The sequence below is a fragment of the Alligator mississippiensis genome, chromosome 5 (genome assembly GCF_030867095.1).
Source record: "Alligator mississippiensis isolate rAllMis1 chromosome 5, rAllMis1, whole genome shotgun sequence".
Classification (NCBI taxonomy): domain Eukaryota; kingdom Metazoa; phylum Chordata; order Crocodylia; family Alligatoridae; genus Alligator; species Alligator mississippiensis.
In genome coordinates this window covers 27720471-27739305 of record NC_081828.1, presented here as the reverse complement: position 1 = coordinate 27739305, position 18835 = coordinate 27720471, and the positions used below count along the sequence as shown (strand labels likewise).

Here is an 18835-nt window from a genome sequence, read left to right as displayed (position 1 = left end):
CAAACCTCTAGCGATTTAGGTTCTTAAATGTCATAGGGAGCAGGATTTTGGAGGAGGTCAAAATTAACATGTATAGTGGAAGCTTCATTACAACATTGAATATGGAGCATCATTCGTTAATGAAGATCTGAGAATTCCATAGAATCTGTAAGAATAGGACATTTATCTGAGCAGTAGCATAACTGGGGTGTTGGGGAGGTGAGAATGGGGCACCAGGCTTGGGTGCCGATTTTGAGGGGGTGCCAGAAGTCCATGACCCACCTCACCTGTCCTGGAGTGTTTGCTGGGGCAGGGGAAGCTCTGCTGTGCTCAGCCATAGGAGCTGGGCAGCACAACCCCACACCCAGCAATATATTGGGAGGCAGGTGGGGCAAGTGGTATGGTATAAGCCATTGCCAGAGCCTGTACAGCCCCAGACACGTTATGTATCTACCTTCGTGGGGGGGGGGAGGGGTTTCAAATCGGTCACCAGGTGTGGCTCCCATGGGGTCTGCACTGTGGGACTGCTGATGCTGCTATTGCTGCAGGTGCCTTCAGTGTGCAGAGAACCTGTCCTCACTCCATCCCCTTTCACAGGTGTTCAATGAGCTTGCTATGCCTCTGCATCTGAGTGACAGCCTAGAAGTAATATTTGAGAATGGGTTAGTACGAAGTGCCTGTTTTAGCTTATCTGATATTGGTTTTGTGTCAAGAGTCTCTTAGTCTCCACTAAAACATTACAAACCAGCTTTACACATTTTATACAATTATCCTTTTATGATATTGTTACTTTCCTTAAACGATCCTTCTTTAAAAACTTGAGGTAAATGTGGACTGCTATGCATGGACAGAGAGAGAAATTCCTCCCTGACTTCATCAGCACATGCTCTTAACCTTGTATATAGCATAGGTGATCATGAAGGTACCTAGTCCAGTTAAAATTCTAGTATTTACTGGCCTCTGTTTCCATCAGTGAAATCTGCAAGGTGACAGTGTTCCATGTAAAGTAAGATTTCCTTTTCATTCCATTTTGTGCTTCTCTCAACTCCTTCCCCCCCACCATTTTTAGACCAGGATATGAAGATGGGACAAGTCACTTTTCCCTGTGCACTCATGACTGAAGATACCTACTTGTTCAACTCTCCACTAAACAGAAATGAAGGGTCTTGTTTCATGATTCACTTGAGGAAGTTCTGTGGCCTGTTTTGAACTAGAAAATCATAGCAGGCCGTAACATCTGTGGCTGATATCTGATGCTCCCTTTAACTTTACTAGGGGAAGAATTTTACGCTACGCATCTGAGAATGCAAAATGGCTCTATTATACTATGGTCAGTTCCATGAGGTGTGAAGCTGTCTCGTTGATTCCATATTTGTACCTGTAGTTATTTTCATTATTAAGCGTATTGAACCAGTCATCTGAGATTCTGATTTAAAAATGAGAGGTTGAAAATACAGATAGAATTAAATAGCTGTACTTTTAATATTTTGTTGCAAGGCTCAATTCTACTTCAGAGTACACAATTGGAAATAACAATAATAGGACCTAGTACTTAATACTTTGTAGCCTTAGACTACTTTACAAAGCAAGTAAGCATCATTCTGTCAGTGGTTAAGTGTGGAAATTGCAATTTGATTTAAACCTAGCAGTTACCTGTCTGTGGTACACATCTGAATATCAGTTACTCCAAAAAAGGCAGGTATGATATACACATTAAAAAATTGCCTATGTATGCCAACACTGGTAAGAGTAGAATAGACCAAGATGATGTAATGTATGAGCTGCCTGTGATATGCATTATAATAAACACCCAAGACATCATTAGATAATTATACTATCATTTTAAATGGCCAGATAAAGAATACAGGTAAAATTATTTCCTTACATTTCTGAGATAATTAGTTTCAATAATTAGAATTTACTTTGTTGTTCAGCAGGACTGTACTTGTGGTATAAGGATGGAAGCAACTTTCTGTGAAAAAAATAGCCTTGGATAGCATCTTGCAATACTTATTGACACTTACTAAAGCAATGGACTATAGTTTGTAGTTTATGGTGCATTGTCTATGTTCCGTTCTGGAAAAGAACACAATGAAGCAGTCACAACAGGCAGGCTAAGGCACTATTTTATATTGTTTAGTCATAGTAGGTTAGGTGTTCTATGAAATTATTAGAGTCAGATGTGAACAAAGTAGTTGCTTGATTTAGTTTTGGGGGATAAGAAATGTATGTTTGGCACTATTTCTTTTTGATATTATGATTGTTGCCCACAGGTGAAGTCTGTTGGCATTTCACTTGATTTTTATCTGACTGGACAGGATTCTGCTTGTCGGTCTTGTTGTTTGATATTCTATTCAGATTTTAATTGCATAATCTTATACAAATAGAAATCTACACAAGCATGCCTTGCTATATAACATGATGCTTTGCGCTACAGCTTTCTATTTTGGCTGTGGATTTTTTATTGTGGTAGCCTGCTGAAGGCAATATAAATGTACATTTTTGAAGTACTGGGAATTTGGAACATGCCTTCACTCTAATTCGGATAACCTGGAGAGGGTCCAGAGAAGGGTCACTCGTATGGTTAAGGGCCTACAGACCAAGCCCTACGAGGAGAGGGCTTGGACCTTGGAGAGGAAAACTGGACCTTGTCAGCCTCCGCAAGAGAAGGTTGAGAGGCGACCTTGTGGCTGCCTTTAAGTTCATCACGGGGGCACAGAAGGGAATTGGTGAGTATTTATTCACCAAGGCGCCCCCGGGGGTTACAAGAAATAATGGCCACAAGCTAGCAGAGAGCAGATTTAGATTGGACATTAGGAAGAACTTCTTCACAGTTCGAGTGGCCAAGGTCTGGAACGGGCTCCCAAGGGAGGTGGTGCTCTCCCCTACCCTGGGGGTCTTCAAGAGGAGCATCTAGCTGGGGTCATCTAGACCCAGGCCCTCTTTCCTGCTTATGCAGGGGGTTGGACTCGATGATCTATTGAGGTCCCTTCCGATCCTAACATCTCTGAATCTATAATTAGGGTTTCTGTATGAGTAATGGAAGGTTAAGGACAAGCTAACAACTGATTTCAGCATGTGCTAGGAAGTGGAAGACATTTTGGAAGTTATAACAGAAAGCTTACTTTGGGTTGGAATTAAAGATTTTTGTGGGTGTGGTATCTTTTATTGGACCAACTGCACAACTGGGATAGACTTAGGCAAGCTTTGAGTGCATTGAATTCTTCAGGTATGAGAAAAAAGCAGGCACAGCTGGGGCTAAAAAGGTTGCAGGACCTTGAAATTGGGGAAAAGAAACATTCCCAGAAGTATCTAAAAGACATGAAAATTGCAGAAGAAAGGATAATTTGATTTAGTTGGAAGATCAAGAGTATTAAAAAAGGGGAGAGGGTCATTAACATCTTTGAAATAAAGAGAGATTAGCAGGAATCAAGTAAATTGTAATGAGTCATGAAGTCATTGTCTGTGTTCAGTCCTTGTTTCTTAGTGTTTAGCCAGCTTATGATTTTTTGTTCCAAGGCTTGACTTTTTTGTTGCAAGCTTTGGTATTTAGATTTAGAAAGGAGATGGGAAGAGTTTTTTTGGGAAATGAATGCACAAGGATAGAAAATGAAAGCACCATGAGACAGTCACTACTCAGGGCAATAGTGAAAGGATTAAAATGACTTTTTGCCCACTTCTGCATCGTGTTGCATTGTGACACTGTTTAGTTTATAAAGCAGAGATCATTTTTGACAATTGTGTGTTGCAATATTTATCACCTTATAGCTCCTATTAACTTTAACCTTTGTACTCATTGAAGGACATATACTTATTATGATAAATATCGATTAGAAGATAAAAATGTACAAGCAGAACTATTTACATGCAAACTCAGGGTGTACAAAAGCTAAGGCTTCTATGAACATAAAAACATTGCAACATTGTATAAATGTATGCATAAATTAATAAATACAGTTATGTATAAATTGAATATCTGAGTGAGTAATAAAAAGGTAGTTTATATGGGGGAAAATTGTTTGGATGGTGTCCCTAGGAAGCCTCTCCTCCAACCAAGCTCCTTTTTCTTTTTTGGGTAACATACCTTTATCTTCCCTAACAAAGACATTCTTCCGTAACTAAGGCAACAGAGTCTGTGTTGCATCACATTTTGAAACCAGCTTAGAATGGTGTGGTTGTTTTGTTTTTGTTTTATTTTTGTGGTTTGTTGTAAGCATTGTGATTCGGGTGCTAATTTGTCTTTCCCCCAACCGTATATATAATATCAATCAATATTTTTCAGGGCTCTGCTTCCAGTATTGCTCACCACAGTTATATTTATTGGGATTTATACTATAATAATCCAAAGCCTCTTTTAGCACTTGACTGATCTGGGCTGCAAGTCAAAAGTCTTACTCAGATTAATCTACATAGGTTCATAATGTAAGTCATGGATCCAGCTTGACCATACTGATACTATAGCTACAGTATTTAGCATTTTAGATCAGTTGTGTAACACTTAAATATATTGGACATTTGATAAAGTCTTTGCTAACAGTATCAATGTAGCATGTGAGTCTTGTCTCCGAGCTGTATTGATCTGTCAGTTCTCATTTTGTTGCTTCTTTTATCTGCCCAGTAATTCTAATTCTGATGCATTAAGCTGCTTTAATATTTGCCAGAATAATTGATGAATAACCCTTTCCCTTTGCTTTAGTACAGGATCCAAAAGCTGTGTTGAAGTCAATAGAAAGGTTCCCATTAACTTCACTAAATATTGGATCAATTCATTAATGCCAATGCCTATGTTTAAGTCTTCTTTTTATTTTTTGTTTTTCTTTAACCTAATAGTGAAGATGCTATGACGTCACAGTTGGTTCCCTTTTCTGTGAACAAATGGGTCACTTTGCTTGCATATTAAGAATAAGGGCCACTCTACACTCAGAACCCCTGTATATTTGTTAAAACATTGTTGCTAGAATATTAACCCATTGTTTTCCTAGCACAGTAAAGGAATTACATAGATATTTTCATATCTAAAAATAATTTCATTTCAATATATACAGTTATGAAAAAAGGAGTGTTGTAGCTTTAACTTCTCCAACTTAGTATAACTGTAAATGCTTACCTTTCCATTTGAGGGTATTTGTGGAAATTACATTTTTCCCAGTCATCATTTGTTTTTAGTATTTGTCTCAGTTTCAGCATGCATTCTGTAAATCAGCTGTGGTTCAATAGTTCTGTTTACCAGTGTGGATTTTACTTTATACAAAAAATTATACAAAATTATACAAAAAATATGTAATATCGTTTGGGATTCATTGCAACTCTTTGCATTTTTGCATAATAGCAGCAACAAAACAACCCTTTAGACATTTTGCTAGTGTTACATGGCTTTTAGCTACAGATTTCCCAATCAAGAACAGATATCCCAATCATTTCTATTTTGATACACATGTAGCTTGTTCTCACATCTGAATATCAATTACTCCAAAAAGACAGGTATCATATATACATTAATGAATTGCCAGGAAAAATAGCAAATACTAGTTATTAAATGGATCTCTATTATAGAAGGATAGAAAATAGAGACAGATTTATTAGCTCTAATCTTCTGTTAGATAAGCTAACTTTCCTCCTTCCATTAAATACCCTGATCTCCTTCTTAAAAAGAATAAGACAACAAGAGTAGCTGGATTTAGATCACCGACTTGGTTATGCCTTGGGCCAGAATTGAACTGCAGGCCTCCTGAACTATGCACTTGCCAACTAGCAGAACTTCATATTAATACAGTATGTACCATCCTGTATATACTGTACAGCATTCCCTCTGACTTAGAACTGAAGATGTGACTTAAAAAGACATATGAGCAAGAGTTTTAAAGACATGTTATATCCTGATGACAATGCAGAAGGCAATCCAGTTATGGATGATGCAGAGAAACCTGAAGTATTTAATGCCTTTCTTAATGCCTTTCAGTCTCCACAAATAAAGTCAGCTACCACATGACAAGTGCAGTTGGCAGCAAAGATAGCGAAGAGACAAGCAGCCTAAATTAGTGGAAGAACAGGTTATGGTTTACTTCGAGAAACTAGATCTTTTTAACTTGTCAGGGCTGCGTGGGATGCATGTTAGGATACTGAAATAATTGGCTAAGATAACTTTAGAGACATTGGTGATCCTTTTTTGAGGAATTGTGGAAATCAGGTGAAGCCCTGGATGATCGGAAAAAGGCAAATACTGTGCCCATCTTTTTTAGAAAGGGAAGTGGAAAGATCCAGGGGAATTACAGACCAGTCAGTCTGATCTCAATATCTAGAAAGATCATGGAGCAGGTCCTCAAGGAATCTATTTTGAAGCACTTAAAAGAGAACAAAGTGGTCAGGAACAGCCAGCATGGATTTACCAAGAGCAAGTCATGCCTGATGAACTTGATTTCCTTCTGTGATGGGGTGACAGGGTCTATGGTTGGAGGCAGAGCAGTGTGTATGACATACTTTGACTTTAGCAAGGCATTCAGCACAGTCTCTCAGAATATTCTCATTAACAAGGTTAGGCAATACAAACTAAATGAAAGTACTGTAAGGTGGGTATATAACTGGCTGGATCATCATGCTCAGCAAGTAGTCCTCAATGGCTCAATGCATCAAGTGGGGAGGAGGTATCTGTCACTGCCGTGCACTGCAGCGAGGGATCCGGGGCCTTAGGGGCCCGGCAGGTGGGTACTTGTGACACTTGGAGTGGAATTAGGCACAGACGCTTATCGGTTGCAAAGCAAGATTGTTTACTTACGCCGTCAAGGTGGTGAATGACGGAGGTCAGAGATATTTAGTTAGTTACAGCTTAGAGTTCATGAGGTCGGTCTGCAGATATATACGGGCCGGCGGTCGGCAGGTTATGTCTTATCGAGCATGCAGGTGAAGGATACGCCTAGGAGGTCACGGTGGGGAGATAGATTGATAAATGATCAGCTCATCAATTTACTCTGTGACGTGTTTTCAGAGGTCTCTGACTTTGCGGAAGTGTAAGTGGGTTTTATTTGTGTAATAGCCAATTGTATTTCGCCACGTGATAAATTTAATTAGAATCGCCAATTATATAGCGGTCTCCTCTAGGGTCTTGTTGCAGGGCTACTCCCAGTTTTACTCTGACCAATTATAATGATTTATGTAAAGCACAGAAGGCAAAAGTTTTATCTCTTGTTAGTGTCGCAGCTATAAATCTCTTTTTGGCATGCACAGCGAAGAAGGCTGTTACCAGCAAGGGCTTCTTTTTTTTTTTAACCCTTAGTTGACTCCAGTGCGGAGTGAAAATGCTTTGAATGGTATCTCTTGCTAGTGGCATGGGCACTGCTTAATTGGGTTGTGACAGTATCCAGTGGGGTTCTCCGGGGTTTGTCCTTGATCCGATATTGTTTGACATCTTAATTAATGATTCTATATCATGGGCCTGAACACGTGATTAACTAAATTTCAGATTACACCAAATTGGATGAAGTTACTGACACACAGGAGAGTAGGGCTAGAATTCAGAATGACCTGGATGAACTGGAAAAATGGTCCATAATCAAAAAGATGAAATTTAGCAAGGAAAAGTGTCAAGTCCTGCTCTTGGGACAGAATGATTACATGTACAGACTGAGGAAGACTGGCAAGGCTGCAGTACTGAAGAAAAGGACCTGGGTGTGACAGTGGATCATAGGTTGCGTGAGAGCCAATTTTGCACTTGTTGCAAAAAACCCCCCAAACCCCCTAAAACAAAAACAGAAAAAGAACAGCAACATGCTGGGTTGTATAAGCTGTCTCTTGCAAATCAGGGAAAACAGTTCATTCATTCTATTCAGCACTGATAAGGCCTTGAATACTGTGTCCAGTTTTGGGCCCCACACTTTAAGAAAGATGTGTACAGATTGGAAAGAGTTAAGCAGAGAGTGACAAAAATGATTAGAGACCTAGGAAATGTGACATGAGGAAAGGCTGAAAGAACTAGCACTGTTTAATCTGGAGAAGGGAAGACTGAAGGGAAGGGGTGGGGCTTGATAAGTCTTCAAATACTCGAAGGGTGAATATAAAGAGGATGAAGATGCACTATTCTTTGTGGCCATAGGGAGTGGGTCTAGGAGCAATGGTCTCAAATTGCAGCAGGGGGAATGTAGGTTGGAGATCTGGAGGATCTTTCTTAGTATGAGGATGATTAACCATTGAAAACAGGCTACGTAGGGAGGTTGTGGAATCTCCATCACTGGAAATTGTCAAGAACATGTTAAATAGGCACATGACAGATGGTTGAGTCAGGGGGCTGAACTAGATGACCTCATATGGTCCTTTCCAGCCCTACTTTCCTATGAGAGGTCTATAACAATCATGTCAGGTTTTTAGTGATAAATCTGGATGAAACAATGTATAGAATTAAGTGAAACAATTGTTTGGAGATCCCGTCCTAAAGCTAAGCGATTTCAGACAAGTGAAGGAATTTTAAGACAGCATTAATGTTCATATATATGTAGTTTTCAAGTGCAAATACAGCTAAATTTCCTTTGGAGAATCAGTTTGGAGCAATGACTGTTAAAGGCAAAACTGTACAGGCTGAGTTTTTATGTACTGCATAGTAGCAATATTTTTTGCCCTGGAAGAATAGAAGTAACAAAGATTACACAAAAAGATTATTTTTGTTCTTTGTAACAAGATTTGAAATCTATTGAAGAGCATCATGTGACAACTGTAATAGTGAAAATTATGTAATCCATAATCTTGTTAGCAAAAGGTTTATTTCAGGGATCAATAAATAGATATTTTTTCTGAGGAGCAGTAGTTAAATAGATGTTTTTTCTCTTAGACATATAACCACAAAAGTAAACTATGCATAAAAAGCATTAAAGGTTACCTGCACATTTCTTCCATCAATTGCAGTCAGATGTGCTGAATGTCCCAAGCAGCCTAATTAAGTGGGGCATTGAGTACAAATTTAGCTCTCAATTACCCAATTGCAGACTGGAAGATATTAAATTACATTACTGTAAATGAGAGCAGATTCTGGTTCATTAAATACTGAATTCACTGTCCCTTTCTTGTGGTGTTCAATACAAGCCCTCTTATAGTAAGTTAGAGACTTATTTTCCTAGAGATGCTCTGGCATGTGAGGTGTGGAAGATCAGTAGCCTTTTATTATAGTAACTAGCAAATTTTCCGTCTAGAATGATGGGGTGGTGGGGAAGGACGGAGAGGCGAAGCTAACTCAGATACCCCGAGAAGCGCATTTTGAAAGCCTGTTCTCTCTTCCAAATAAACCCTTATTTGGATAGTTAAGTAACATTTATACTCTTATCCACAAAATGACCTTGGAACTGTATTGACTGCTACTGACCCAGCATTTTCCCCATATTTAAAACAAGATATAAATTTAAGAATTAAAGAGGACAGCATACAGATGGGTATGCAGGTAGTGAGATTTTTCTCACACTTCTCCTTTTTTGAGATTAAAGCACTTCTTTGACCTAGAAACATATCTATCTGAACAAAACCACAAACAACATGAGACCATTACTAGATTGCGATTCACTCTAATGAGATCTGCAATTGTCATGGGCAAGTGGCATCAGACCCCACATTTGGGCAGGATATGTTCTTGCAGGAAGAATGAGATGATGACTTTTGTGGTCTTATATGTTCTTTGAAGAAATAAGAGGAAAATGGATATCTATCTCCTTTAGTGGAAAATTCTAAGTATTGGGCTAATGAAGAAAAACTGTTTGGCTAATCTAACAATTTACAGTCTGTGCTATGCTCAGTAGTTGTACTTGTGCTGCTTACACAAAGAATAAAGGCCAGACGGAATTCCTTACCTTTTTTTCTACTCTATTTTATATTGCTTCATTTTATCAGTTTTTTGTAGCATCATATATTATGTTCAGTTTACTTCTGTGTAATGTAATTGTATGCTTTTACCAATAACCACAAATTATGTAATTTTGTAAGTATATAATTATATCATCTTACTGTTCGTTCCATTGTTTTAGTGAAAGCTGTAAATAACTACAAAGCTCTGTCAACTGGCTCATGACATTGTAAGAAGTTTGTCTTTGACAATTTTAATCAAATTCATTAAGTAAATGATTACCAATTTGCAATCAATTGTATTGTATTAGTAAGGTTTGGTGCTTCTTAAGTAGTATTATTAGGCTACTAGACAGTTGTCCAAATTTGATGCATTTTTTAGCAAGCACAGATGATGAACAACTGCTAGGAATGTGTGTGCACTTTCCAAGTCCTTAATTGGTGAACAGAAATGTTGAAGCTTCATCTGCAAAAACAACACACGTCCTGTACTCTGGCAGTATTCTGAGCCTGAGAAACAGAACCAGAGGCCAATGAGTCATTATAGTCAGTACTTTTTGGCTTTAGTATTGTCTTCTAAGAGAAGAGTACTCCCCTCCTCCGTACAGTTTTTACATGGCATTGGGCAGTAGAATCATCTGACCACTTTCTTGGTTGATGTTATTTAGAACAATCAACCACCAAAGTATCTTGAATTTTTAATCCAATCACAAAAAATTCTGGCAGAGATCAGATGCTATAAAAATGTGCATCTATACCTTATATCTTAACCACTTTTTGCCATGATTTACGTGTAAAAAGTCTGTCACTAGCATTTTGGATAGATGCAAAGGGTTAGATTTCAGGTTTCATATTGCTGGTACGATTTCACTGATACCACTGGAATTCAAAGTGGTATCTGACTTGAGCAGCTCTCAAATTAGCTTCAATCATAAACATCATTCCAATGCTGCTCTTAATCCAGTTACATGAGTGGGAATTTTATAGATAAACCCTAAACTGAATTGAGAACTAATCTTACATCTTATTTTTTGTGGATTTTTACTATTATTTTTGCTATTAAAGTGTTTTCATGCTCACTTGTCTAAAGATGTTTATGAAGTATATCATGATTGCATCTAAAACAGGAGGGAGAGAGCTCATAGTTAATATTCTGGATCCAATTCTGCCCTGATTTGGATCTTATGCAACTCATTGAGCTAACTGGTTTCACAGAGTAGTACTGGCAGTTTAGTTGCAGCCTGAAGAAAGGACCATGCAACAAGCAAACTTTAAATCAAAGCTTTCATTTTACTTGAATGCACTTGTTTATATTTTGCAATAGATGTGTATTGTTGCATTTATTTTTCTGATGTATAATACACATGAATGAAAGCATGTATGCTGCTTTAGCTTTAGAACTCTGTATTTTATTATCACACAACATTCATCCTTGAGTGAAGCTAAATAAAGCAGAAGAATGCTTCTAGTTTTGTTTACAGCTGCTTTAAATAGTTTCTGCAAGTACTACACATTAAATTGTATATTGTGCTAAGCCAGCATGGAGAATATTTATGCTCATAATTGCACAAAAAATTAAAAAGCTTTTATACTGTAGAAATAGCCTCAGGTATTAAGGTTTTTTTTCCATGTAGAATTTGTAGGTTTGCTTCATAGGCAGACAAGGTTCCTTGGGTGAATCTGATATCTTTTATTTATTATTTATTATTATTTAATATAATCAAATGGTTGGAGAATAGTTATTAAGCAAGCTTTCGGGTTCAAAAACCCTTCGTCAGGCTAAGGAAGTTTCAGCAGTTGGTGTGTGCTCTTCCTGGATGGAATGAAAAGTAAAGAAGCCAGGGGCTGGGCTGGTATGCATACAAGACAGGTAGTCAGTGAAAATGTAGATTGAGGAGTCAATGGGGGAGAAAAGGGGGATGAAAGTGGAGAGTTACCTGGGGAGTCAGATGTCAGGCAGGTTATATATAATGTGTCATAAATCCAATGTCTATATTTAGTCCGTGATTTTTAGTATCCAGGAGGTTGATGAAGTGGAGTTCATAGGCTCGTCTCTGGGAAGTGTTTTGTAGGTTTCCTTTGAGGATCAGGACTGAGAGATTGGAGAGAGAGTGGCCCTCCCGTGAGAAATGTGCCCCTACCAGTAATTGGTAATCTGTCTTTGATAGATTTCCGGTGTGTGTTCATTCTGGTGCGCAGTTGTTGTTTGGTCTCTCCTACGTATTTTCCATCAGGGCATTTGGTGCATTGGATGAGATATATTACATTTCTGGAGGTGCAGCTGTAAGATCCAGGGATGCTGATGGCTCTGTTGTGGGGTGTAGTAATAGCGGGGGTGGTGGAGATGTGTTGGCAGGTTTTCCATTTCTTGTCATGGCACGGTTTGGATCCTTTTGGTGTGTTCTGGGCTTGAGGAAGTTTGCTTCTGGTGATGAGGTTGGCGAGGTTCAGTGCTTGTTTGAAGGCTAGGATGGGTGGCTCTGGGAAGATCTTGTTAAGAATAGGGTCTCTTTCTAGTATGGGTTGCAGTTGTTTGAGGATTTTCCGTACAGGTTCAAGGGATGGGTGATAGGTCATAACCAGCGGTGTGCGATTTTTTTTGAGGGGGGAGGGGGGATGGTCTGTACTGCAGCAGTTCTTCACGTGGTATCCAGGTGGCTCTTTCAAACATGCGATCTACCTCTGAAGGAGTGTCCTTGCTGGGTGAAAGCTTTTTTAAGATTGGTGAGGTGGCAATCCCGGGTGTTCTCTTCAGTACAGATGCGGTGGTATCTGAGGGCTTGGCTGTGTATCACAGCTTTTTTGGTGTGTTTCGGGTGATTGCTGGTTCTGTGCAGATATGTATGTTGGTCTGTGTGTTTCTTGTATAACGTGGTCTGTATTTTATCATTCTGGATACTGATCATTGTGTCTAAAAAGGAGATGCTGGTGCTGGAGTATTCTAGAGAAAGTTGGATGGAGGGATGGTGATTGTTGAATTTCTGATGGAACTCAATCAGAGATTGTAGGTTTTCAGTCCAAATGATGAAGATGTCATCGATATATCTTAAGTATAGCAAGGGTTTGATGGTGCAGTTCTTGAGGAAGTCTTCTTCCAGGTGGCTCATAAAAAGGTTGGCATACTGTGGGGCCATTTTAGTGCCCATAGCTGTTCCCATCATCTGGAGGAAGTGTTGATTATTAAAAGTGAAATTGTTGTGTGTGAGGGTGAAGTGTATAAGCTCAGTGATATCTTTGGGTCTGTATTCTGAGTTGTAATCTTGTTCCTGTAGATATGTAAGGCAGGCTTGGATGCCATCCTAGTGTGGGTTTGCTTCGGGCATCCTGACAGACAAGGTCTTCTTTTATCATTATAAATTTTATGTGATTAGGAAACATGATTGAATGTATGCAACAAAATATTTACATCAGTGTGTTTACCCTTTTTCAGAGGGTACATTTATTTACCTTTTGCCAGATGGTCTCATGTGCTTAGGAATTACTCTTAACATCATTTTAATACATAAAATTCCATGTTATGCAGTGTTCCTAGGCAAAACCTGTAATAACATGGAGTTGAAGTTGAAAGAAATAATATTTTATAGGAAATAAGCTTTATAAAGCCATGCAATTCAGAGTTATGTTTAATATTCAAAAAATACAAACATGTTAAATACATAAGACAAATGAACATGGTGTCATATGCAAATCCTACAACTGTTATTGATGGTTATTAGGTTTTGGCCCCAAATTAAATTATGTTGATTATCTAACATAAATTCAGTAGTATTCATTTTTCACTTCATGGTGACTGGAACCTTCATAGTATGGTATTCTATTATTTTAATTCTTTAAATTACCATATGGTTGGAACTTAACTCTAACTTCCGTGTAGTTGCAAGGAATAAATTTCCTCGCATTAACTGAATCTAAAAATAAGTATAAACCTCTCAAATATATTACTCTAAAGTGTTTTTATACATAAGCTATCAATGTATTAAATAGAAGCTTATAAACATTTATCTTTAATATAGCTAAATGATTTCTTTTCAAGAATAGAAAACTACATTTTAGGAATTTGCATTCTGGTGAATAAATCTGCATGTTTTTGAAAAATTCTCTAAAATTATTGTAAAAAATTTCTACACAAGTTTCTGTATAGTTATATTTTAGCAGGCAGTCCTTTATAACAAAATCCTTTTCTTTGTTTAAAACACAGATTCCCATCTCTACTATAACTGAACATTCCTAAATTCGGATGTTTTAAATGGTCTGATAAGAGCTTTGAATAATTTGACTTTTTGAAGGCCTCCATATTTTTTTCTGAGAATTTGGAACAGGATTTGGATTCTACTTGTGCACCACCTGAAGTTATAATGCCATCCTTGCCTAATGAAGGAGGTATGAAAACTAATTATAGGAATCTCGTATTTTTAATATGCCTTACTAATGATGCAGCTTCATTATGCTTATAATTTCTATTTCACTTAAATCAGATAACTGTTACTGGCTAGCTCACATGCTTCTTGTGTACTGTGGTGTTTTCTTTTATATGCACTGCTTTCTGATTTATTATTATTATTATTATTTTTTTTTTAAAGATAATCAAGGAACCTCTCGCCTGACTTTGAGTTCAGAACTGCCTTATCAAAGCACAATTAAAAGAAAAGTCAGAAAGAAGAAAAAGAATGGAGTCATCACTGCAAATGTTGCTGGCACAAAATATGAAATTGGTAGGAAGCTACAGAGTTTGATTACATTAATAGCTGTTGGGAAAGTGAAATGCATGAAACAAGAATTTGGAGATAAAGCCCATTGCAGTCAATGAAAAGACTCCCTCTAACCTCCAGTAGAGTTTGGTTCAAGCCACTATTGAATTACTTCTTTAGGAATATTTTTCCATAGCAATCACTTTGGGTATAGTTTAATATTTAGTTGCTAGTCTCGACTGTTTGGGGCATAAATCCTGTTGTGTTATGTGGGTTTAGGTCATTAAAGTGTCAACAAGCAATTAAAAAAGGGAATCTTAGGGAAAAAAAATCTCAATTACACATTATATGTGTATTTAGCTAAAATTTTAAAGTCTTGAATAAAATTCGACAATTCTTCTAATTTTCTAAAGCTAAATTCAGGGACCTTTAATGATTATAGCCAAGAGTCTTGAAGGAAATGGATGCACTTCTTTTTACACATGAGTCTACCATCACATTTAATTCTACATTATATCTTAGTGATGTTGATAAAATAGGGTTTAACAACATTAGATATTTTTTGGATTCAGAATAGAAAAATTTTGAATGTGACATAACTTTGGGTTTTGGCATAATACAAAGTGAAAAATTAACTGGGTGATGTGGTCACTGCTCTGAGTTGATTAATGATAAACAATTAGATCAGACTTCCCCCCCCCCACACGCACACACATCCCCTATATCTATATCCCCTCTTTATAACATGTTATTAACTTAGCAGCTCCTAGAATGAGCTTGCTCTAGTGACATCTTCCAAAAGATAAATAAGCCATTCTCAAGATATACAAGCTTTTCCTTCCCAGTGGAATTCTCAGTTGTCACTGAAAAATATTCAGCTCTCCCTCTTCATTCTGGGCAATGCCACCTTGAGTACAATCTCTGGCCAAAGATAAGACATTTGTCCTGCCAGAGTCCTGAATTTCAGTGGCATTAGTTATCATAATAGGTCCTCTTATCCTTGAAGTGACTGCTCTTTAATGAGAATAAGTATTAAATTCAGCCGTATTTAGATGATTGTTAGTTAAGTTTGTCCATATTTAGATAACTGGGCATCTATGAAAGACTCAGATTGCAGTTTAGCTCATATGCTTCCCTTTTTTGCCACTTAATCTAGGATTGAAATAAATTTAATCTGGAACCAGTGTAAATTTCGGTCCCTTAAACTGTGCTCTTCATTTTGCAAAAACACGTTTGAGTGTGTATAATCTTGAGCGAACTGCAGCAAATCTTAATAACCATTGGAATAGTCAGCTGGACCTTTGGCCAGGTGGGTGAGTTTGCCAGGCAGGGAAATCTGGAGACTGGTCCCATCTCATGAGAGATGATATTGGAGCAAGTGTATCATACAGATCTTTGAAAGCTTTACCTAAAGGCAGGGAAAGTAAAGGGAAAGCACTTTTGCGAATTCATTAGAACAATCTTTTTCCTTACAACGTTACTTATTTTTGCTACAGAATTGGATGTCTTTTTAATTTAATATATAAAAATAATCCATTGCTTGGCTTTAAGTATTACATCCTCAATGTAAGGACCCCTCTTTATCTCCTGATTACAGTGGCACCTATAGTCATTGCTGCTTTAAAATTAACACACGCCAAAGCAAAGCTAAAGTCTTATCCATTTAAGTGCAAATGGATTGTTATTACACCATTTTGGACCACGTAGAAGCTCTTTACAGTTCGTACACTGATTAAAATGTGCTTCCAACTACATTATAAGCTTGGATGACACTGTAATTACAGTTATGCAATAGGCAGATGGAGACCTTCCAAATTAAGTATCATAAATTCAGCAGTATGTACTTTGCTGCCTTCTATGCTAATGATGCAGTGTGGCTAAGGAAGAGTCTCTATACTGGAAAATTAATGTTTTATTTTAGATTTGGTAGGTTGCTTAAAATTATTTAAATTTAATTTAAATATATAATTCCCTTGTAGTTCGCTTAGTAATAGATGAGATGGGCTTTGTGAAGACGCGAGATGAAGACGAAACAGCTAATCTTATATGGAGTGATTCTGCTGTGCAGCAGGACAAGATTGCTGAGCTCAGAAACTATCAGGTAGGTATAGCTTACTTAGGTGTCCTGAATCAGGTAAAGAAAACTATTCTATTCTGAAGTCTTTTGAAGCCTTTTTGGGTCAGTTGCAGACATGAGACTAGAAAGCAGAGATGACAGTCAAACTGCCTCAAAGCTTTTGGCACCAAGTCCTATCCCTATTTTATAATATTAAGTTTCTCTGTCCTTTGGACTTTGGCCTTCAGATCTTTAATACTGTAGGTTCTTCAGCCTACAGTTTATAAGTGGACATTCAAAGAGTTTGAGCAGTGTGTTAAAGATGCAAAAACATTACTTATGTTATAATCTTTGAAACGGTTAGATAATCATCAGGGATCCTGGTTTTCTCTGTTTAAAAATTGCAAATTCCCTGATTAAAACCCCCAAATCTGCATTTTTCTGTGATTAAAATAAAACACCGCTATCTCTCTCTCTCTCTCTCTCTTTTTCTCTGTCTCTCTACACGCACACATGTATCATTGCTTTTCAGTTGAACACAATATTTTATTGATATATGTACAATTTTAAGGCAATTTGGAAGCCTACTAGTGTCTCAGTCACTATAATAAAATGAATTCTAAATACCTATAATTTTGACATTTGATTTTGGGTTTTTTATCATGGAAAATCAGAGCTCTCCCTAACCCCTTCGCTCACCAGGATGTTGGTTCAACTGCGGCTGTCTTCAACACTGTTTTGTGGTGCTGAGTAGCTCCAATATACCAGTGCCCTGCCTCAACCATTGCCCCTCACTCCCAAGCTTCAGCCCTCCCCCCCCCCCGCCCCCAAGCCCTGCTGGTGGCCCTCACTCCCAACCTGCTGCCCCCTGCCACCAGTGTGTGAGAAAGGGATTGGGTGTGTGGGGAAGGTAGGGGGAACAGGTGATGCAGTGTGGGGCATGTGCACCTTTAGATTTCTGCACTCCCAGTGGGGCGTGGGGCTGCAGCCAAGCAGGAGCCACCTCTGTGGCTCAGTGGGCAGGATCCAGCACTGAAGGGAGTTCTGTATTGTCATCGGGAGGCACAGAAGGGGCAGTGGTGGTGGTGCAGTTGTGCTTCCACTGCTGCCTTGGCGGCCACAGCCACAGAGGCGGCTCCTTCCTGGAGCTGGTCCAGCCTGGCTGCAGCCCTGCACCTCACTGTGGGTGGAGAAATCTTGGGGGCCACATGCCTCCCCCCCTGCTGCATGGCCTATGCCCTCTGCAATGGGAAACCCACTGTTTCTGGTGTTTTTTTCCCTCTAAAAGGGAAAATACATGATTTTTCTCCTTTTAAAAGAGAAAATCTGTGTTTTTCTCTGTTAAAGGAGGAAATTCTGCTTTTTTCCATGCTTTCCTTCAGTGAACAGAAAACCCGGATCCCTGATAATTAGTGTACTTCTTTGCAGTATTTGTGACTAAATAGTCATTTTTCTGTTCATAAGTCTCTGACAACATCCTTATTCACGTAGAACTTTCTGAATAGCAACTCACGTGAGCAGACATTGTCAGAGATATCCAGGTTTTAATCTGATGGGAGAGCAGAATGCAATTTATAATATCTAGGTAGTTCTTGAAGACATCTAACATAATTTGGGATAGACTCTTCTCTCTTGATTCTCTATATATATTAGTTGAATGTATCATTGAACATTTAGTTTAATGTTTAAACTGTTTATCTGTGATATTGCACAAGTAAGAATATAAAAATTCCAACTTTTTTTTTCCAGAGAATCAACCACTTTCCAGGAATGGGAGAGATCTGTAGGAAGGATTTCTTAGCAAGAAACATGACCAAGTAATTTATTATTATTTTTGTCATTGTAATGGAAGAAATATCTTTGGAATGCAAATTTGAGTGCAAACAAGTTTAATTTGGGGATCCCTGTCAGCTCAGCAGTGCACATAACTAAGGAAGGGGCTGCCTATGTATTACAATTAAGCTGTAAGCATATTCATACATAGATTCATAGATTCATAGATGTTAGGGTCGGAAGGGACCTCAATAGATCATCGAGTCCGACCCCCTGCATAGGCAGGAAAGAGTGCTGCGTCTAGATGACCCCAGCTAGATGCTTATCTAACCTCCTCTTGAAGACCCCCAGGGTAGGGGAGAGCACCACCTCCCTTGGGAGCCTGTTCCAGACCTTGGCCACTCTAACTGTGAAGAAGTTCTTCCTAATGTCCAATCTAAATCTGCTCTCTGCTAGCTTGTGGCCATTATTTCTTGTAACCCCCAGGGGTGCCTTGTTGAATAAAAACTCACCAATTCCCTTCTGT

General features: G+C 38.3%; 1 protein-coding gene across 2 annotated transcripts in view; it reads left to right on the top strand.

Annotated features, from left to right (window-relative positions):
- TTLL7 (tubulin tyrosine ligase like 7) overlaps window positions 1-18835 on the top strand; it is a 138118-nt gene that overhangs the window by 17875 nt on the left and 101408 nt on the right. For both annotated transcript variants that reach the window (XM_006259042.3, XM_019489183.2), the window contains exons 2-5: window positions 13991-14172; window positions 14373-14504; window positions 16460-16581; window positions 18286-18353. In XM_006259042.3, the coding sequence (XP_006259104.1) occupies window positions 14148-14172; window positions 14373-14504; window positions 16460-16581; window positions 18286-18353 (347 nt within the window). In that variant the 5' untranslated portion in view covers window positions 13991-14147. The remainder of the gene's footprint in view (window positions 1-13990; window positions 14173-14372; window positions 14505-16459; window positions 16582-18285; window positions 18354-18835) is intronic.